Below are 23,205 nucleotides of genomic sequence, written 5' to 3' on the forward strand. Positions count from 1 at the left end.
CACCAACAACCAACCATAAATGCTAAACACCTAGAGATTTAAATACACCAAAAGCTCTTTATGATCAGCCCAACAACCTTAACTAGAGAGTTAAGATGCTGGAAAATGAGTACAAACAAGGAATTAGATCATTCAAAGCATTAAAACACTACATAACAACAAGCTTCACCCCATGGTGAGCAAAAGTGGCAATGGCTGCCTATGGTTCGAAATTTACTTCAAGGATGAGAGAAAACTAAGCTTAGAGAGAGAAAATAAAACTAACTAAATCTAGCTAAAAAGTGGTGTCTCCAAAAGTTCGGCCAAAAGATAAGTTTTGTTGTTTCTTTGTTACACATCTTCCAACCAATCTGACGTGGAAGGCTTCTCCACTCCCAATGATGGTAGTTGGCTTCTTTTGCCTTCAAAAGTGTCTCTTGTGGCCATTGGTAGCACAAAGACTCGTCAATTTAACTTTGAAATGCGACTTTGAAGAGCTGTCAGCATTGCTCGGACACTGGCCAATCCATCAAACTGGGCAGTTTGTGTCTTGTGGATTCCTTACTTCTCCAAATACTGAATTTGTATCCAATTTGCCTCTACTTTTGCATGTAATCCAGAATCCATTCCATTAGCATGCTCGTCGGACCACTCCATTCATTTCCTGCCAAAACATGCATCTTTTTATGCAAATTTTCAACAATATAGCATGAAAAGTGACTCCAAAATGGTGATGAATGCTAGCCTATCAAACCCATTTGAAAGGTCGGGGTTTTGCACGCGTGTCGTAGGCGCGTGTCCCTTCCTATTCAACAATACTTATAAGTTCCCACTTTCCAAAATACTATTAATTAGTATATGGTAAGTCGGATGTCGATCCCATGAGGAACGGTAGCATCCGTTTTGTATTTCCACACTTAGAAAAGGTTTTGGCGATGCCGCCACGCTCTAAATTGGGGGTGGGAACTGAACTACGAAATATAAATAACACTTAAGCTAAGATTGGGAACTAAAAGTGCAAATAAAATGCAATTAGAAGAAAGCATATAAACTGGAACGCAGACTGGGCAAGTTGGTAAATTGGGCAGCTTAGCAGCAGCGAAAATTAGAACTATTTCGGAAATAAAACAAAGCAGCAACTAGCATGAGCATCCTAAGTTCAGAAAGCAAAAGGAACTAAGTTAAAAGACTAAGGAAAATAAACTAAGTGTTGGCTCCTAAAAGAAAGCTAGAAAACTAGGATTGTGACACTTAAAAGTGGCTAACCTAATTTAATCCTAAAAGCTAAACTAAATAAGATGTAAATGGAGGTTGAGTGCAGAAATTAACTAAGCTAAAAGGGCTGCCAAAAGTGAAAAGAAAGCATGTACTTGTTGTCACTTAAACCTTATTACCCAAGGTGTAAAACCAATAGATAAAAGCCTACAACTAATGGTCCTTTCACTTAACTTCTAAAAGCAGATATCTCTCCTAATTCTACATCATAAGGCACGAAAATATGGAGAAGAAAGAGAGTAGATGGCTGCTACATAATTAAAAATGCAAGAGAAACATAAAATCATCAATTAAACTACCTAAACATGCATTGGAAACACCAAATGAAAAGCTGAAAATTAAAGCACTTAAACATTATAGAAAGAAGCTTCAAGAACTCTTAAACATGGTGAAAAGAAAATGCTTGAGAAACTGATTTTAAAAGCTTAAAAGAAGTTTTAACTAAACAAGAACATAACCAACACTAGAACTAAACAACAAGCTAAACCGGAAATCAAACAAGAACTAAACTTTAAAACACATTCAATACATAAACACTAAGAGCAATTACTACTTGAAATGAGCATTTAAAACAAGTCCAACAATAACAACAACTAAGATTGAGAAAGGAGCAAAAGTACTACAAAGTTAAGAACAAGCTAACTAGAGAAAGCAAACACTACTACTAAATTACTACTACTTCAACCCATTGTGAATTAAAGATCTTGGCAGCCTTGTATTTGAAATCTCTCTTCTTAAGGAAGAGAGAAAAGTTTTCTAGAGAGAGAATAAACTAAAACTAAACTAAAGCTAAGTGATAAAGTGTTTAAGTCTTTTTAATACATATATCCAATAAAAGATATTTTCCCTCTTTTTTTTACTCTCCAATGGCTGATATAGGCGTGTGTAGAAAGTGAGAATTGTCCTTGACAAATGTGTGGAAGTGGCTTTAGTCATTTTCCCGTCAGGTTCAAACTGGCCAGTCCAACAACTTGGCCAGTTTGAGTCTTCTTTGCCTTCTTCCTTCACTTTCTTCCATTCCTTGTCATTTTACCCTCTTTCTTGCATGTTTTCCTCTCCATGCCTTCATTAAGCAGCTTTCCAACTTAATGCTCCATTCCCTGCCAAATAACATCTTTTTTCATGCAAATATTCAACATATAGTGCAAATAGTGATCAATTCAGAGTGACGAAAACTAGCCTATCAGTATTGTTAAAACTATTTCCATGAAATTAATAATTAGATTATGCATCTTTGTGCAGGCTTTTTATCTTTCTTGGATCACCACCCACCTCTTTCAGATGGCATATGGAACTGGTGAGTTCTCTTTTTTGTTTGAATCTGTTACATTACATGCATTTTAATCTGTTTATAATGCTGTTTTTTCAGTGGTAATCCACCCTTGAGTTCGGAAATTGTTAGGGATTTCATTGAAGATACCACATTCAGCTGGAAAATAGACATCTTGAAATTAGAGTGACAAAATATGACTCCTAGTATTTTGAAATTGTTGTTTTGTCTCTTCAATCAATATGGCCAAGTGGTTTAAACAATGTGTAACCCTGATGTGGATTTACAAACTAGGATATTGGAGCGTGAACTGCTTTCCTCGATTCCCTTTTATGTTTCATCGATTTTGTCTTAATGGTCGGTGTTTAGTTCATCTCTCGCACTAATTAACAGACACATAGTAGTAAGGATTAAGGAATAACATTTGGATTGCATTTTATCCTTGTACGATTATAATATGGGTGAAAATATGTTTGCATATCACATGATTTAGACCATTTGTACTAGAGATATATTTTGTGGGTTTAATTCATCACTCTTCGTTATGCAAATTATGAAATTAAATGGGAGGCCTTGGGAGATGGGCTTTTGGCAAAACAGTAGATTACAACTTTCTCTCTGCCACTGCGTTGCGTACCCTGATTGAACACCCCTCATAATTCTGTCGGGCCGAGATATGGAGGGACCTTTGGGGTTGGGGTTTCCAACTTTTTTTTTTTTGCAAGAAATTAAATGTTGCTATAGGATATAGCACGGCATTAGGGCTGGCAAATCATGCGGATTGGGTCGTTATCGGGTCAACCCGATAACGACCCAACCCAATAAGGCCAAACCCGAATCCAACCTGTTAAGGAAACCCCAAACCCGAACACGAACCCAACCCGCCACCTTCAAACCCGGACACGACCTGGACACGACCCGAACACGATAACGACACGAACCACTTTGGGTTGACCCGACACGATTAGAACACGATATCGGCCTGGACACGATAAGAACACGATATCGACCTGAACACGATACCTACACGAACCACTTTGGATTGACCCGACACGATAACAACACGACAACAACCTAAGCACGATAACAACACGATTACATATTGCTTCACAAAATGATCAAGACTTTAAAAAGCCATATAGCATGAAGATGTTCCATTTTAAACAACAAAACTCCAACAAAATCCAAAAACACCCAACAAAATACATAACTTTTGTTCCAAATGCATAACTTTTGTTCCAAAACCCAACAAAAAAATTTGAAACAAGATAAAAGAACTAAAGAAGTAAAAAGAACAAAACAAAAAAGAGTGAAAATACTAATAATTAAATTAAATTTATTAAATCAAAATAAAAAGAATATAATAGTAATAAATTATATTATAAAATTATTTGTTGATTAGTTTTGCTAGTACATAATATCTGAATTAACGTTTTGTATCTATAAGTATAAACTTACTTTTCATAAATTTATTCAAATTATCCTTTTATTCTAAACACAAATTGATTTAGTTTTATTTTTTACTTGGATCTCTCACGTACATTGTATTTTATTTCATTTCTTTCGACTACTTTAATTTTTGTAATTTGAAATATAATTTGAAGCTTGTAATTTCAAATATTTTCTATATATTATAACACATGAAGAAATATGCAAAGTAGGGTCATTACATGGTCATTTAATATTATTATCCAAAATTACATGAATGAAGACATAATTATATATTTTGAATATATTAACTAATATACTTGAAGTGTCACGCGCCTAAATGTTGATAGCCACAACCTTCTATCGTCGAACTAGCTCTTATGTATCATTTGATGCACTATAATATATAACAGATTATTAATCATAAATTCATTTTATAATATGGGTCTAAAATTTGCTGTGGTTTATCATAATATTTAAATATATCAATTTATATAGCAGTCATATAATTAAAGGATATGTTGGGTTCCACATGTTATCATCATACCATCTCTATTATGATATTATTACGCACTATGAAAATAATTATAAAAATAATATTAAAATAATATAGTAAATGAAATATTGAAAATATTGTGATTTATCATATAGTAATACTAATAATTTTTCATGATCTTATCAATTTATGGAGCAAGCGCTATACATTTGAATGTTGTATTACTATTATATGTGTTGAGTCCAACAATGTCTCATCATTGAATGACCCATATTATAATGTTAATAACTTTAGATAGAATAATCAACCAATATGTATAATATTATTTTCAAAATTAAAAGTTAGAATTATTGATAAAATATCAATGGTTTCAAAAATAATATGAGAGAATTTCCTAACAAAAAAGTGTTTTCCTAATTTATACTTTGTAAAAATAAAAGTAATTTATTTATCTTTATATCATTGTGATAGTTTAAATAAAATGAATAAAAAATTATTCCATTATTATTCTATTAAAATACTATGGATGGTTATTCTCTCTAAAATTTTATCTTTTAATAAGGGTCTTGGTACATATTGTACAACAATACAAATGAAAAATGAAAAATTATAAATAAGGTCAAATTAGTCACAAAAATATATAATTAATGATGCTATCTAATCAAAATAAATTAATATTATCCTTTTTAAAATTTGAAGGGCATTTTGTGTATACAATTTTTGCAAATTTATCTTTACTCAAAATAAAAATAATAATATTAATTTTTAACGGGTTACCCGACCCGACCCGCATCCAACCCGCATCCGACCCGATTTTTTCGTGTTCTTAGTGGGTCGATGTTACGATCTCCATATCTTAGGTTTCCCCAATTAATTAGTATATTTTGATTCACCATATCTTCCATATCTTTTTAGTTAGTTATCTTTTGATTCATAGTATCTTCCATATATTTGTTTCTTAGTCTAGTAGTATTCTCCTATTATAAATAGGAGAGATTATATCATTCTATCGTCAATCAATTAATGAAGAAATATTTTGCCCATATCATTCGTGCAATACACTTGAAAACCTAACTGCTGCCGACGGAGGAGATTTCCGCGCCAGCCATTGAATTTTCCCCGCCGACCTTGACATCAGAGGCGCCGGATTTGTGTGTTGAGAGTGACGTTGTCAGGAATTCTTCGTGAATCGAAGGGTGCTCGTAACAAACTGGTGCTTTCATTGAGAGTCAACCCCCATCTTTTTCACCCCATATCTCACCAATCAATTAAAAAAAAAGGAGATACCTTCTTCGCCAAATAAAAATACCACCGATCACCTCCCACCGCCGAGCTTCACCGCTGCCATTCAACTTCATCATGTCACGCAACTACAACAAAATGAGACGCTATGAACAATTGCTCGATCAATTGGATGCCGCTACTTCAAGGTTGGAATCACGTTTCGACGAAATCGAGTGACGTGTGACAAAATTGCAGGTATTAAAATCAACACATGGACAGCAGCGCTATGCAGGCTTCGAAGTGGGAGTTAATAATGCCGCCTGGTCACCACCACCACTTCCCAGGCGTCGTCGGACCAGCTGGGACCCACCACTATATACGCAGCCGCTCTACTCGTCTTTTCCCAGGGGTAACTCGTCCAACTACGAGACTGATTCCTATCAACAAGCTACTCGTCTTCGCCCCTGCCACGAACAGCCGCCCGGCTGGCCGCCACCGCAACGCTCACCCCCAAGTTGCTGGCTCGTCCAGCGGAGTCGGCACGCCTATGAGAAGCAGCAGCAGACACACGCAGCCCCAAGACGCCAACCCACGTGCTTGGATCCGCCTGAAAGGCCCATTCAGCAAGGATTTTCGGCTTACAACCCTCAACCCCCGACCGGTGGGCCTCTGCGACAACAACCATCATCGTTGCACCACCCCACCCGCTGGGACATGCCGGGACAGAAGGGATACCAGTCACATGAACAACCAGCGCGTATGGAGCCCCCTGACTGTATTTTCCGACCCCTGCCGCAGCCACCACAACTGCATTGCTCTCGGAATGCACTACATGAGGAAAGATGCCTTAGTGAAGTCATTACTCATTCACAATCGTCGAAGTACGCTTCGAATACGAATGAAATGGGGGAACAAGAGGAAGAAATGTTTGATTCACCGAGTTTGGATCCTCATATGGAATATTCATTTGATAATGCCAAAGATTTCAATTATTCTCCTAACAATGAGATGGTGGTGGAGCGTAGTGACAATCTGGGAAGTTCGTTTTTAATGGACTCTAGATTAGAAACAGAGGTGGACGAAGTAGATGATCATGGTACATCTAATTTAGATGTGGCTGGTGTATCGAATCCATCGATTGCCTTGCTTCACGGAGTAGAGGAGGATAGAGATGCGAGCCCTGAAGACCACCAAGTTTCATCCTCAGAGGATATATATCTTTCGTGCAGCTCTGATGAGATTAACGCCATAACAACAATGCCGCTGTTGCCTTCTTACATATCGAAGGGGATTTCAGGTTTTTTCTTCAAGAAAATGCGTGTGATGAGGAGGGTGTATACTTGAGAATTGGCAATCCTTTGGTGCAAGAATATATAGGGAAAAATTTGGTGTGTGTGGCGGAAGTGTGTGGCACGATAGGAGCCTATTATTCCTTTAGACCGAAGAGCATCACAAGGGGTAGAGTGAAGGATCAAGAATTTGATTATGAGGAAAACTTGGGACTTCTCCAACTCGCTTTACACGTTCCGTATGCAGAATTGTGCAAATGGAGACGTTCACCTTTTGACGACCACATTAGTCCGTCTTGGTTAATTTTTGATGGAGGTGATGAAGGGAGAAGTTCAGTTGTTCGGTATCCGTTTGATCCGTTTGATCCAGGAGGAGACGTCTCGCCAAAGCTTCTGATTTCAACTCCAAAGCTTCTGATTTCAACTCTCTTCGTTGCTTCGTGGTTCCCACCTTGAGGACAAGGTGGATTTCAATCGTGGGGGAGTTGTTACGATCTCCATATCTTAGGTTTCCCCAATTAATTAGTATATTTTGATTCACCATATCTTTCATATCTTTTTAAGTTAGTTATCTTTTGATTCATAGTATCTTCCATATATTTGTTTCTTAGTCTAGTAGTATTCTCCTATTATAAATAGGAGAGATTATATCATTCTATCGTCAATCAATTAATGAAGAAATATTTTGCCCATATCATTCGTGCAATACACTTGAAAACCTAACTGCTGCCGACGGAGGAGATTTCCGCGCCAGCCATTGAATTTTCCCCGCCGACCTCGACATCAGAGGCACCGGATTTGTGTGTTGAGAGTGACGTTGTCAGGAATTCTTCGTGAATCGAAGGGTGCTCCTAACAGTCGACCCAATAATGACCCGCATCCAATAAGACTTGATCCAAACCCAATAATTTCGTGCGGATTCGTGTCGGATTATCGTGTCGTGTCAAAAATTGCCAGCCCTACACGACATGCATAAAGGAATACAGTAACACAGATTCAAAAGCAAATTAATAGTCCAAGCTTTCCTAGTTTCCAACAATGTGTTTTGAAACTTTAAAATAAATCTATAAATTATTGAATTATTAATTTATTATCAGTTTATAATTAATCAAAATTTCAGCATTAATGTACATTGATGACTTGGTTAGGGCATATCCAGGATTTTTGATTCGGGGGCACAGAAAATAGTTCTCAAAGTTTAAAAATCCAAACAATCCTTATTGTTCTCTTAAATACAAATGTCTTATATATACATAAATTAGACTATAATTTGGAAATAAATTAATTTTTTTGACATGAAATATTTGAGTAAATTTTTAAATATTTTTTAATAGACAGTTTTTAGAACAAAACCTTGTGGATATAAATACTTTAAGCAAAATGTCAATTATTTTTTAAAAATTATGTATATTTTTTTGAGTTGTAAATGTTTTATATAGATTTGCACATAATTGCTGCAAAATAGATAAAATAGGTTTAAAGTAAATTTTTTGATTATTTGAGAATTTGATCAAGAAGTATATAAATTTAATTTTTCAATTATTTTAACAAATAAAAAAGATAATACATCTATTCTTTCAATTGTTTGAATAAAAGTAAACAACAAAAGTAAATTCATTATTCTAATAAAAAAGAAGTAAAAGGCTACAGAACTTTTAATTCTCTGAATATAATAAAACATGAAATAAGTAAATAAATTGGATTAACAAAACTAAAACAAAAAATAACTGAAATAAGTAATACTATATGATATACGGTAGAACTTTTATATGTAAGAATAAAACTAAACAAGAAAGGTAAAGAAATCAAAATAGCGCCAGGATTCGAACTCATAACCTCAGCAATGAAAACTGGTAGAAAAACAACTGGACCACAAAGGCCATATTGCGATATAATCACAAACATAGTATTAGTATTAGTATTATAAATATAATCACAATACATAGTATTGCGATATAAGCAGGTTGTTCTAAGGTGGATACGCCCTGCTTAGGTGATACTCTCGATTATACTAAAATAGATGATTTCATACGTGCGAGCTTAATTCCTGAAAAAGAAATGAAAAGGTTTGAAAATATAAGTACCAAAATAAACTAAGTCATTCACTAAAGTTGGATGCTTACATTTCGCATACCAACACGTAACCTATTTCCTTCTCCACCAAAACTTGATTCACTTCTCCTGATTTTCTCTCTTCGGATTCCAAAACCTAGTAAGATTTTTATTTTGAGTTTATGTAAAATGCATGCCATTAATTGTGTTATGGAGATCATATAATATGCTTGAAAATGTTCATTTTTTCCGTTTAGTTTTTATTTTTCTCATTCTAAGGAGGAATTTTTCGTTTCGCATTATATGTAAAAGGTATATATTTTTGTTGCTGTTACTCATAAGTTTGTGTTATGGTTAGTGGAAATTGTTATTAATTGTGAAGAAAGAAATTTTGCCAGTTTGCTCTGTTTCTTGTTAGAGGTGTGTAAAACTTTGATGTGTTTTTAAGCTTAATTATATTGTTTAGTTTATGGCTAACTGAATTTATTCAATTGTTTTCATCCGTTCCTTTTTGTTGTAGGACTCGGAAATAATGGCTTACAGACGTAGCATCATAGCCAGATCGAAGTTGTTCTGCGAACAACACCAGCAATTTTCGCCTTCACTTTCACACATTGGTGGCACCAACCGTGAACAATTGCCTGCTAAAAGGAATCCTGAGATGCTCAGCAATTTTCTGATGTCCGGAAATAATACTGGCAATTTTCCACTCATGCGTTCTGAGGTTCCCACGGGCTATGGACTGATTTTCCATAGAAATATGTCAAAGGTACCTTTGGACATTGAGGTTCCTACTGAAGATTTGAATGGCATGATTGGTATGGTGGCTGATAAGGCTGTTGAGGCAGCTCCGATGGTGAATGAAGTGGCCACTGCAGCAGTAGGTTCAACTGGTGACAATGGAATTTTTGATATTGTGCACATTGTCACTGGTTTGGAATGGTGAGGACGTTTCTGTGAACCCTAATTCTTCAGCTTCAATTGAACCTAACGGTTTGTTTTAAAGCTCAATGTTTTACTACTAGTAACTTGTTGATTGGATTGATTGTTTTGGCAAAGTCATGTCATTGGGATTTTTATTAGGTGGGCATCAATTGTAGCGGGAACTCTTTTTGTGCGTCTCATTTTTGCTCCTCTTCTTGTACGTAGGCTGCGAGATTTATCCCAAGATCACCATGAGTAAGTTCTTGACCCAAATTCTATGCACGTTTTGGGGACTTTCCATTTAAATTGTGTCTGGATGAATAAGAACTACAAGGTTACTATGTTGTGAATGTGAAATACCCTCAACATATGTATTTTTGTGATATGACTATCTTGGTAGATTTGTTCAATAAATGTGCCAAGAAATTGATGTTTTGGATGTAGTATCTGGTGCAACTCCTTATCTCATCACTATAAACAGTGTTGTACTGTTTTGGAAGCTGTGGCCATTTCCATAACCAAAGAAACAGTAAGGAGAAAGAATAGAAAATTGAACATATGAACTTTTCTTCCTTTTTTCCACTTGAAGATCTGTGTCCTTAGCTTTGATTTTTGGAGATGCATTAATCGGTGTAACTGAATATCATCTTGCAGCTCAAAGTTAGGGCTTTGGGTATTATGGTTGCTCATTGATTTGCGTATGATCTCTAGCGTAAGATCACATTCCCTTTAGTTATACAAAATTTCTTATTCTCCCTCTGTATTCTGTGGTTTTACATCAGCTTTCTAATCTGTTTGACAGCTACATCCATTTACTCTACTGCATAAAGGAGTCTATTAATCACTTTCCTTTCAGATTGTGGAATTGGTGGAGAATGTACCCTCGTTGAAAACAGGTGGAATACTATGGTTTACGGATTTAACAACTCCTAATCGGGTGGAACTTCCAATCCTCTGTGCATTGACATTTTGGGCTAGTATGAAAGTAAGCTAACTTTTCCCATCATATCCTTGTTGAGGTTTTCATTTGGAATATGTTCCTTTGAGATCTCACCCTCTAACTCACTTTAAAGCTTTGTCACTGAATTCCTCTTCAGTTGGATCCAGAACGATTTATTCAAGACGAGAAACCAGACGAGGATAATTCTTCCAAATATGTCGCCATAACATACTTTATCACTGCCGCTGCAGGATTCCCCCCGGTTTGTTGTTCATCACCTTCATTATGTGTTTGCAGTGATAATTTTATCCTCTTTAATATGTTCTAGCTCGCAAATTATTAGTACAATGTTTTTAGACACGAAGAGTTCATTTGATCAGAAATTGGCACCATACATCCAAAAACTGTTCTCACATCTCTATTCCAGACCTTATCATTCAATTAGATTATGCATCTTTGTGCAGGCCTTTTATCTCTCTTGGATCACCACCCACCTCTTTCAGATGGCATATGGAACTGGTGAGTTCTCTTTTTTTGTTCTTTTTAATTTGAATCTTTTATATGCATTTTGATCTCTTTATAATGCTGCTTTTTCAGTGGTGATCCACCCTCGAGTTCAGAAATTGTTGGGGATTTCATTGACGACACCACATTCAGCTGGAAAATAGACATCTTGAAATTAGAGTGACAAAATATTACTCCTAGTATTTTGAAAAAGTTGTTTTTCCTCTTCTAACAATATGACCTAGTGGTTTTAACAATGTGTAACCCTACAATGGTGATGTACATTCACAAACTAACTATGATTTCGAAGCTTTCCCCGATTCTCTTTTATGTTTCATCGATTTTGTTTTAATTGTCGGTGTGTAGTTCATCTCTCACACGGACACATACAAATACGATATAATATGAAATTACATATGAGTTGCATGTTATCCTTGTATGATACTAATGTGTGTGAAAAATATGTTTTTATATCACATGATTTGGAGGATTTCTTAGAGATATTTTTTGTTTCCATTTTTGTTTTTGTGTTTTTTACTATAAATTCTCTATTCAAATACTAAAAATATACTGTATCTTAAATTAAGAAGCGAAGTATGTGTTGGTGATATGAGACATGTAAATATTGTGAATATCCAATTTTAAGTAACTACTTAGTTCTTTTTGTTGGAGATGTGAGACAAAAAGAGCATGAATCAATGAACATCAAAACAAAATTAAAGTTATGAAGTGGCGTGGAGGGGGCTTGAGCCCCACACAAGCGATATTTGTTTTTTTTTTTTTTTTTGATAAAATCTTCAATATCACCCTTGTCTTCTAAAATATCACTTTGTCAAAAAAACAATAACTGGTTATGAGTTGCTAGCTACAAGATCAACGCCTCAAGGCAATGGTAGAAGGATGGATGAACAAATTGCGACAGTAACAGTAAAATTATGAGCAAACGCCTAAAGCTCATACGATGATGATAGGTATGGATTCCTTAAGTGAACGTGCATCGTTATATCGACTGCAAAACGGTACGAAACAATCGTGGTCACTAGACAAGGAGTTGCATCAAGATACTATATCCAAAACATCAATTTATTGGCATAATAATCTAGAAAGTATATTATAGTAAAATACATATGTTGAGGACATTCATATCCACAACATAGAAATCGGGTAGAGAACTTACCGTTTGGCATCGTGGGAAAAAAATTGAAGACGATGTACTTGAATTCACAGCTACAATTGATGCCCACCTAACAAAAATCCCAATGAGATGACTTTACCAATCACAATCAATCGAATAAACAATTTACTATAACATATGAGCTTTAAAATAAGAAGTTAGGTTCATGTAAAGCAGATGATTTTGTCTTAGAGAAACATCATCACCATTCTAAACCAGTGCAAGAGTGCATAAACCAATTATGTTCATATTACTGACTGAACCTGCTGCTGCATTGGCCAGTTCATTCATCACTGGAGCTGCCTCAACAGCCTTATCAGCCACCACACCGATCACTCCATTCAAATTTTTAGTAGGACCCTCAACGTGGAAAGGCACCTTTGACATATTTCTACGGGCTATAGGCTGATTAGGAAATGTATCTCGACTTATGCATTCTGATTTTCCATAGAAATATGTCAAAGGTTCCTTTGGACATTGAAGTTCCTACTGAAGATTTGAATGACATGATTGGTATGGTGGCTGATTTGGAATGGTGAGGACGTTTCTATGAACCCAAATTGAAATGCGGAAATGTAAAATACTAAAATTAAAGAACATCTAAGAATTTTGATAGATGGCTTGATTTTTTTCTTCAATAATATAAACCCTTATATAGGTATTACAAAACTTGTGCTCCAAGTATTCTTGGGCACCAAGTTAATGCATCTTTGTGCAGGCTTTTTATCTTTCTTGGATCACCACCCACCTCTTTCTTTCAGATGGCATATGGAACTGGTGAATTCTCTTTTTGTCCTTTTTAATTTGAATCTTTCACTTGCATTTTGATCTGTTTATAATGCTGCTTTTTCAGTGGTGATCCACCCTCGAGTTCAGAAATTGTTGGGGATTTCATTGACGACACCACATTCAGCTAGAAAATAGACATCTTGGAATTAGAGTCACTAAAAATATTACTCCTACTATTTTGAAAAAAGTTGTTTTTTCTCTTCAAACAATATGAGCAAGTGGTTTAAACAGTGTGTAAACTATGATTTTGAAGCGTGAACTGCTTTCCCCGATTCCCTTTTATGTTTCATCGATTTTGTTTTAATTGTTGGTGTTTAGTTCATCTCTCACACTGACACATACAAATACGATATAATATGAAGTAACATATGAGTTGGATGTTATCCTTGTATGATAATAATGTGTGTGAAAATATGTTTTTATATCACATGATTTAGACCATTTCTACTATAGATATTTTTGTGGGTTTAATTCATCACTCTACGTTATGCAAAATAATAAATTAAATGTTGCTATATGTTATAAAGCAAGGCATACATTAAAAAGAGCATGAATCAAGGAACATCAAAACAAAATAAAAGTTATGAAGTGATGTGGAGGGGGCTTGAGCCCCACACAACCGATATTTGTTTTTTTTTTTAAGGAATCTTCAAATTAAGTTGAATTTTAGCTAAAAATGCTTCATCAATAAATAAAAATTGCCTGAAAATAAATTCTTATAGAAATTCTACAATTTTTTTGTTGGTTTAAGATAAAACTTAGTTTGGAGTGTTGGATCATACTTCATATACTAGTATTTTTTTCACTTCATATTTTCAATATTCACGTGAATATATTTCAAGAAGGGTTAATTCCTAGTCCTACACACAGGACAAGAGCCGTTGAGCTTAAGCCACTCGTCTACACATTCTGCATGGAAATAGTGGTTGCATTCCGGAATACTCTTTATAGAGTCTCCTTTGGTTGGTAATCAGACAAGCAAATCGGACAACAAACATCGCTCGCTTTGGGAAGCCTACGGCTCTCTCCTAGGACCATCGTTGGGTACGACTGTATGGTGGGCCCGTCCCGGCCGCTCGCCGACCTTATCACCGGCCTTTGGTCGGAGATTGTCATCGGGAGTTCAGACTCGAGGCGGTACCGGAGGTTGGAAGGCTGAATCAAGCCGCACGCATAGCATGTGATCCCCATAATACATAGCAGTCCTGGTATTCCAAGTCCAAGTATGATTCCATATTTCTTACTTGTTGAAAGAGCTGACCAAACATACCATAGTTATAACTTTAGTTTTAGTTGTGAACCAACCACTCTCTCTATAATAATAATAATCTACTATTATTTTTTTATGGTTAAATGAACATAAATTTAAAAATAAATTTAAAAAAGAGAGACAGAGTGGGGATCATACTTTAGGGAGTACTACAAATTAGGCATATCTCCGCAACATTAGATTATTGGAAAGGGTCAACAAATACGATATAATATGAAATTACATATGAGATGCATGTTATCCTTGTATGATAATAATGTGTGTGAAAAATATGTTTTTATATCACATGATTTTGAGCATTTCTTAGAGATATTTTTGGTTTCCAATTTTTTTTTTTTTTTGAATTTTTTACCATAAATTCTCTATTCAAATACTAAAAATATACTGTATCTTAAATTAAGAAGCGAAGTATGTTTGGTGATATGAGACATGTAAATATTGTGAATATCCAATTTTAAGTAACTACTTAGTTCTTTTTGTTGTAGTCTTGGAGATGTGAGACAAAAAAAGGATGAACCAATGAACATCAAAGCAAAATTAAAGTTATGAAGTGGCGTGGAAGGGGCTTGAGCCCCACACAAGCGATATTTGTTTTTCTTTTTTTTTTTTTAATAAAATCTTCAATATCACCCTTGTCTTCTAAAATATCACTCTGTCAAAAAAACAATAACTGGTTATGAGTTGCTAGCTACAAGATCAACGCCTCAAGGCAATGGTAGAAGGATGGATGAACAAATTGCGACAGTAACAGTAAAATTATGAGCAAACGCCTAAAGCTCATACGATGATGATAGGTATGGATTCCTTAACTGAACGTGCTTCGTTGTATCGACTGCAAAACGGTACGAAACAATTGTGGTCACGAGACAAGTAGTTGCATCAAGATACTATATCCAAAACATCAATTTATTGGCATAATAATCTAGAAATATTATAGTAATATACATATGTTGAGGATATTCATATTCACAACATAGAAATCGGGTAGAGAACTTACCGTTTGGCATCGTGGGAAAAATATTGAAGACGATGTACTTGAAGTCACCGCTACAATTGATGCCCACCTAACAAAAATCCCAATGAGATTGACTTTACCAATCACAATCAACAATTTACTATAACATTGAGCTTTAAAATAAGAAGTTAGGTTCATGTAAAGCAGATGATTTTGTCTTAGAGAAACATCCTCACCATTCTAAACCAGTGCAAGAGTGCATATATCCAATTATGTTCATATTACTGACTGAACCTGCTGCTGCATTGGCCAGTTCATTCATCACTGGAGCTGCCTCAACAGCCTTATCAGCCACCACACCGATCACTCCATTCAAATTTTTAGTAGGACCCTCAACGTGGAAAGGCACCTTTGACATATTTCTACGGGCTATAGGCTGATTAGGAAATGTATCTCGACTTATGCATTCTGATTTTCCATAGAAATATGTCAAAGGTTCCTTTGGACATTGAAGTTCCTACTGAAGATTTGAATGACATGATTGGTATGGTGGCTGATTTGGAATGGTGAGGACGTTTCTATGAACCCAAATTGAAATGCGGAAATGTAAATACTAAAATTAAAGAACATCGAAGAATTTTGATAGATGGGCTTGATTTTTTTCTTCAATAATATAACACCCTTATATAGGTATTACAAAACTTGTGCTCCAAGTATTCTTGGGCACCAAGTTAATGCATCTTTGTGCAGGCTTTTTATCTTTGTAGGCACAGCAGTTTGGCACCAAGACCAAGAGCAATTATAAGAGAGAAATACTAGTACAAATCAACCTTCTACATTACAGTTATACTGATAAATATGTAAAAATAATACAGTACATAAGGATTTCTATGTTAATAATCATGTTTGACCACACCACAGAAATAAAACAGCCTCACTTGATAAATTGAATGCTGAAGGTTTGTTTGAGATGTTATCAAATTGCAATTCAGCAGAAGGTTTCTAAAGCCGTCCATTCATAGAATTTTACAGCTTATTACATAATTATGCAATATTTGAAGGGCCTTCATGCAACTGACACAAATTGAGTGGTGAAATTGTAATTTATACGAGTTTGATAGTCAGAGTGCAATTTAGTAACATTTGCAGTGCACTAGAGGTGATTATGATATTGAGGATAAGGATTAAGGTAGACTATACATTTAATAGAAATAATTTATTAACTTCATAAAAGTTGAAGAGCTAAATGATATGCTAAACTCAAATCAAAATAGGACCTTGCATCGATCAAAATTCCCAATTGCAGTCAAAATTGCATGAAAAGCTATCTCTAACCCCAGTCACTAACCCGTCGCCGGCGACATTGCAACTCCGGCTATCGTAGTCTGAATCGGAGCCACGGCCATACTCCTCTCGATTCTGTCAACAAAACCCCTCAATCAATTTCTCGATCCAGCGTCGATTTGATACCAGAATTCGAATCAAACACTGCAGAACCCTAGCTCCGCCGCGCCACCTTTCCACTTCAATTCCGCCTCCGCCGGCCTTCTGATGGGCAATTTGACACCACGAGCTCAGACCACGAGCTCCGGCGGTTCAATCCCCTCAGTCAATTCAGCGATCCCGCGCCGATTGCCGGAATCGCAAAGCAAATCTTTCCCTTCACTCAATCGCACTCGCTTATGCATACATGCAACCTAGCACTCGAACTTAGCTACTACACATCAATTACTATTACTACCAAATAATTGCATGATTAAATAATTTAAATGGAACGAGAAGAGCGCTTACCTTAATTATAAATCATTTGCAGAAAATGGAAACTAAGCCTGAACTATCTATAAATAAGAAAATAAACGTAGGTACAAAATATAGTACCGGCAGCCGGCAGCATACAAATAAAACAAGAAATATTTAAATCAATCCAAAATGAGACAAAACTACATTCTCAATTTTATAGTTAATAAAATAGAATATTACTTTCTCTGTCAAATAAAAAATAGAAAGATAAAATATTATTATATTATTAATAAAGAAAGATGCTCATTCTATTATAGAGACATGCTTGTACGAATCAAGCATACCAAACCTAGACGCAACCAAATCTAAGACCAGTTTGACTTATGTTTGGAAATGCTATTATGAATTTGGCGTATTCAAATCAGCAACATATAATGAAACCATTGGTTGGAATTATATTATGTAACGATTTTTAAGTGGTAAGTTCTGTACAATAGTGGAATTATATTGGTTGGAATTATATTATGTAACGATTTTTAAGTGGTAAGTTCTGTACACTAATACTATTGGTTGGAATTATATTAATGTTTGTTTTGTGAAAGTCAAGGTTATCAGCCTTATTCTAATTACCCAAGTCTTTTGGTTTTGAATTACAGAGACGTTTCAGTAATTTATGAATGTGGAGAAAATTTTCTATTGAAATACCATACTAATAACGAATTAGGAGGTAGTGGGATTGAATTGTACAAACTAATAGGGAGTTATATGTGGTTAATTATGTCCTTAATAATAATCCTTCTTCTAATTTAAATTTATCTTAAAATTTTCTTTTACTTAAACAATCTTGTTATCTAAAAATATTATTTAAATCTAGATGTTATGCATAGTTATGTACTAGTAGATATGGAATCATATAGAATTCTCTAGATATCAATATTATGTAAGAGTAATAAAATATCTAAATGTGTAGAATAAAAAATAATACAGTAGAAAATTTTAGAAAATAGGAAGAATGCCTATATATATATATAAGTGGGTTGTATTACTTTGGACAATTTGAGAAGTAGAAAAGTTAGACTTTGCTTGTCTAAATTAAACCATCTAAATCATTTCACACACTCAGAATTCATTATAAATACACTAGGCAAGAAACAAAGAAAAACTTAAGAATACTACAAATTACAATTTATTTTCATTGAATACCCTAATTTTAATTTTGAAAGAGAACTGATTGAAACCAATAATTAAGTAAATGGAAAACACTTTTGCTTCATAAATAACCGCTCAATCTCAATTTCTATGAAAAAAAAGAAACTAATTGTTCAATCTTCACTCTTATCATCATTGGACCCATTGATTAACGTAGTGTATAGCCACTGATCCAAAGTGACACTAATATCCTCCACTAGCCCACCAGATGTAGCCTCGTCGAAATATTTAATCTCCAAGGTATTCCACTTGTCTACATCGGAGAATTCCTTATGACGCCTATAATCTCTCTCCACCAATGCAAGCAACTCAAACTCTTTAGATTTCCGAGAATATTAATGATGATTTTGTAGAAAGATCTGCACTTATCTTGCTCTTAACGAATTTTGTAACTCCGCTCTCGATGTTGCGGCTATTTTATCAAAGCATCACTAGGCTTGTATACCATTTTAAATTTCTAATTCATGAAATACTATAGCTTACGTATCTATATATCTATATATAAGTAACGAAGTCATAGCAAGTTTCCTTATCCAGTAGCAAGTTTCCTTGTTTAAATTTTCTTTCCTTTTTCAAAGCTAGAGTAGCCGTTTTTATTTCCTTTTCTGAATATTGAGTTTGAATATAAGTTAATTACATTATATTCCCATCCCACCGCACTTCTCTTTCCATTTAATTATGCAAAATTATGGCAGTAATGGTAATTCATGTGTAGTAGCTAAGTTGAGTGCGAGTGTAGACGACGACACCACAGGTAGGGTTTATAGGTGGTGGCGCCACCGTCATACATGGCTTTTCCTTGATGCTGATGTTCCGTGTGTGACCGTAGGTTGCATGTACGTAGAAGCGAGTGTTTAGTAGTGTTTGAGCGCACCAGAATTCCGGCAGGGTATGGCGAGGGTTCCCGCCAGCTCCGTCGCGGGATTTCCGAAGGTGTCATGTCATCAATTGAGGTGACCAAATAGTTAGGACGAGTGCGATTGATTGAAGGGTGAGATTTGTATTTGCAATTCCGGCAATCGACACGAGATCGCTGAATTGATTGAGGGGATTCGACCGCCGGAGCACGGGGTCTAAGCTAGTGGTGTCAAATTGTTCATCAGATGGCTGGCGGAGGAAGAATTGAAGTGGAATTCTGGTATCAAATCGATGCTGGATCGAGAAATTGATTGAGGGATTTTGTTGACGGAAGGGAGAGGAGTATGGTCGTTGCTCCGATTCGGACTACGATAGACGAAGCACTCACCCCACCAAGTAGCTTTCTATGGTTTTGAGCTTATTCGAGTCTTCTACACTGGATGGCAAGCTGATGCTTTCTTGTTCTTCTTGCATAAGTGAATGTGTTATACAAAGCTATGTGGTTATACATGTACATCTTGTTATGCATGATTTATTTGACATGATAGTTAAAGTGTTAAACATAACAAAACTTATGACAAATGTTTATTTTTGGTACAAGGCTTGCTAATGAAACCTTGCTTGGGATTGCAACAAAAATCCCTTTCTAGTAATTACTCCACTTTAGAACCATGCACCAACAGACGACTTTATAGGATTACAATTCACTTTGGCATTCCTCTGTAGACAAATGTAGGATACTTTTGTTTATGTCGAGATTGATGTGACACTGTCTTGCTTTTACTATCTTCCCTTTTGTATGTGATACTTTTGTATTTTTTTTCTCAAATTCTTAGGATTATACTAAACAGATCACATGGCCTTGTGTTTATTTTATTTTACTGCAGGTACCGTACTACAATGAAAACTCGTTCAAGCATGTATAAATCATTTATTAAACATTTTCATATAACCATGTTATAAAGGTATCTATGTACCGATTACAACAGATTGGGGAACGTCGAATACATTGTGTCTCGAGATGAAAAGGGCATGCTGCATGCTTTCCACAATGTGTGCCGCCATCATGCATCTATACTTGTTGCATAAGCAGGGAAAACATATTGTTTTGCATGTCCATATCATGTGAGTTTCCCGGGGTACAAAGGTTAATTGTGACTTAAAAGGAATTGGCCAAGGATCTGTTTAGGATATCTACATATACTTCATATGCAGTATGCTCTAATAAATAACATAACCGATTATTTTCATTTCCTTAGTTCTCATTCTTTTATCTTCTAGGGTTGGATGGAGCGCTTCTAAAGCCAACAAATATAACTGAAATCGAGACCTTCAAGGCCGATGTAATATGCAACATGAACCTCTTTTTTTATTCACTTCATTCCATAATCTTGTTTTTTGTTATGACCTGATTCGGAGGGTGTACGCAGTGAATGGCTAGGCGATGCAGCAGAGCAACTGAGTGCCAATGGAGTTGATATGTCATTGAAATATGTTTGCCGATGTACATACACGCTTGACTGCAATTGTAAGGTATGGTAGCACATTCTATATAGATTTATCCGAGTTATGTCAAGATCTATATTTATCCTGTGTAATTTTGTTACCACGTAAGAAAAACAATATTGTGTCATTTCTTCTACAGGTTTTCTGCGACAACTATTTAGATGGTGGTTATCACGTGCCATATGCACATAAAGGTCTTGCATCTGGTCTCCAGCTTGACTCATATTCTACCAAAGTACGTCAAATCAACAAAACCATTTCATGTAATCTATGAATTTCTCTTTTATATGTTCACCTATATCATGAATTTGGATTTTAAGGCCATTGATCTTCTCAATATCGCTCTAAAATTTCAAATCTTGCCCTTCCTTGAAATCCTTTTAACAAACAAAATAATCATATCGTCAGGATCAAGTTTAATTTACCTTTTACGCTATTCATTTGTGCCTCTATCATTCATTCATGGACGCTCTCCTCTATCATCAAGATGTATGAAAAAGTCAGCGCCCAAAGTTGTGTCGGCATTACCAAGGACTCGCAAGAAGAAAATGAAAGATTGGGGAAAAAGCTTTTTATGCATTTGTTTATCCAAACTTCATGATTAATAGGTTAACTATTTCATTATTTTTTGTTGGAATTGATTGGTAAATGCATGTGATCATTGTCAATAATCTTTTGTGTGTTAGTTAAATTAATCATTAGTCTCGTCTAAAACTCAGGTATGGGGCTTGGATGTACACTAATCTCGTACTACCATTGAGGCCTCGGAAATGCCAAGTGATTTTCGACTACTTCTTAGATGCTTCTCTTGCGGTATGTAGTACTTGTTATATTTAAACTGGATCAACCATGCATTAGATTGAACAAACTATTACTATTAGATTAAGATCTTGTTATTTAGCAGCATATGTAAGCTTCTATACTATTATACTATGGTATTTAGGGTGATAACGCTTTCGTCGAAGAGAGCTTACGAGACACAGTGAAAGAGTGCAGGTACGCTGCTTTTTTAGCAACAACTCATATTAGAATGTTGGATTCTATTTTTTCATCTTCGTTTTATTTCTTTCATTTTTGTTGAGAGAAAGGGTTGATAAAAAGTGACGATGATGATGATGATGACGATGATGCAGGACGAAGACATAACACTATGCAGCGGTGTCCAACAAGGGCTGGAGTCTCCGGCATACGCCACGGGGTGATATAGTCCATCTACTGAGATGGCTATGCACCACTTCCATTGTCTACTGCATCAAAATCTCTCCATACATAATAATAGTTATTACGTGTAGAAATATTGATGATAGTATTATACCTCTATTGATATCATGTGTACCATGCAGTTTATCTAGAAACCTAGTTTGCCAATTTTCTCCATCGCATCATTGTTTTGCTCAACGAATCAGAATTCGGAATATTTTTTGCTGCACTCGTTCACCCTAATCAACACTCACAAAGGCATCTTTAACAATGGTGCGGGCATGTTCGTACTCGCCTCTATAAAGTACCCAATGCATCGCCATCAAGAACTTTACCATCTTTTCATCATCCCATAATATCATTGGATTTAAATCCCATTGTGCACGTCGAGAGTTAAGATTCATATTATTTGAAACCCTATCTTGCAGTTAACGTAGAGATAATTCAAGTATCTTAGACGTGACGTAATTTTGAACCCCGGACTCTAATTAGAAGGAAGTTGCTAGATCAAACGGATATCGTAATGCCTTCCGAATTAACTTAATGAGATTACTGACGTCGTTTCTCCGTGCCGATTGTGCAAATTTATGCTCTTCCATTTTGAACAACCGCCCCTTCGCGGACTTTGCATTTTTGCTGATAACAATTCCTTCATTTAGATTCCCATGATAGTGAAGTGATTTGACACCTTCATTGATTGAACCGAAAATACTTTTAAAATCTGCCTCGATATGATCAAACCATTTTTTGAGATTTTTCAAATAGTACAAAATACAATCTTCCCACTTATCATCATTGGACCCCGTGATTAAGTGTATTTAATCTGTATTCCACTTGTCTGCATCGGTGAATTCCATATGACGCCTATAATCTCTCTCCACCATAGGCAAACAACTCAAACTCCTTAGATTTCCGAGAGTATTAATGATGACTTTGTAGAAAGATCTGCGCTTATCTTGCTCTTGACGAATTTCGTAACTCCACTCTCGATGTTGCGGTTGTTTTATCAAAGCATCACTAGGCTTTTACTCCATTTTAAATTTCTAATTCATGAAAGACTATAGCTTACATATCTATATATAGTTAACGAAGTCATAGCAAGTTTCATTGGTTAAATTTTCTT

The 23,205-nt window shown here is 35.4% G+C and overlaps 1 protein-coding gene, 2 long non-coding RNA genes and 1 pseudogene across 6 annotated transcripts; 2 read left to right on the top strand and 2 right to left on the bottom strand.

The window, feature by feature from the left end:
* Positions 1-9,459: 9,459 nt before the first annotated feature.
* Positions 9,460-11,696, top strand: LOC148922994 (mitochondrial inner membrane protein OXA1-like). Its single transcript, XM_089060020.1, has 7 exons — positions 9,460-9,955; positions 10,097-10,192; positions 10,592-10,649; positions 10,794-10,922; positions 11,035-11,139; positions 11,342-11,396; positions 11,475-11,696. Exons 1-7 carry the CDS (start codon positions 9,546-9,548, stop codon positions 11,543-11,545), a joined length of 924 nt encoding a protein of 307 aa, XP_088916146.1. The 5' UTR covers positions 9,460-9,545; the 3' UTR covers positions 11,546-11,696.
* Positions 11,697-12,097: 401 nt separating this feature from the next.
* On the bottom strand, positions 12,098-13,129 carry LOC148922995 (uncharacterized). Its single transcript, XR_016132297.1, has 2 exons — positions 12,819-13,129; positions 12,098-12,625 (listed from the first exon to the last, which is right to left on the bottom strand). It is a non-coding gene; the product is annotated as an uncharacterized LOC148922995 (long non-coding RNA).
* Positions 13,130-15,126: 1,997 nt separating this feature from the next.
* Positions 15,127-17,504, bottom strand: LOC125204913 (uncharacterized). Of its 4 annotated transcripts, none has more exons than XR_007173664.2 (4): positions 17,361-17,504; positions 16,918-17,283; positions 15,612-15,678; positions 15,247-15,446 (listed from the first exon to the last, which is right to left on the bottom strand). It is a non-coding gene; the product is annotated as an uncharacterized LOC125204913 (long non-coding RNA). The 4 variants fall into 4 exon arrangements; XR_007173662.2 differs by having other exon boundaries at positions 16,918-17,286; positions 17,361-17,493; XR_016132546.1 differs by lacking the exon at positions 17,361-17,504 and having other exon boundaries at positions 15,127-15,446; positions 15,806-17,354.
* Positions 17,505-19,196: 1,692 nt separating this feature from the next.
* LOC125205107 (choline monooxygenase, chloroplastic-like) lies at positions 19,197-22,174 on the top strand (annotated as a pseudogene).
* The last annotated feature ends 1,031 nt before the right edge of the window (positions 22,175-23,205 follow it).

This window comes from Salvia hispanica, chromosome 6, assembly GCF_029641045.1.
Source record: "Salvia hispanica isolate PSC_SH4W2 chromosome 6, Shi_PSC_v1, whole genome shotgun sequence".
NCBI classification, from domain to species: domain Eukaryota; kingdom Viridiplantae; phylum Streptophyta; class Magnoliopsida; order Lamiales; family Lamiaceae; genus Salvia; species Salvia hispanica.

Coding starts and splice junctions, on each gene's coding strand:
- LOC148922994 (XM_089060020.1), top strand. CDS start 9,546: ATGGCTTACAGACGTAGCATCATAGCCAGATCGAAGTTGTTCTGCGAA. Junction 10,650..10,793: donor ATTTGCGTATGATCTCTAGC/GTAAGATCACAT, acceptor CTTTCCTTTCAG/ATTGTGGAATTGGTGGAGAA. Junction 11,397..11,474: donor TCAGATGGCATATGGAACTG/GTGAGTTCTCTT, acceptor CTGCTTTTTCAG/TGGTGATCCACCCTCGAGTT.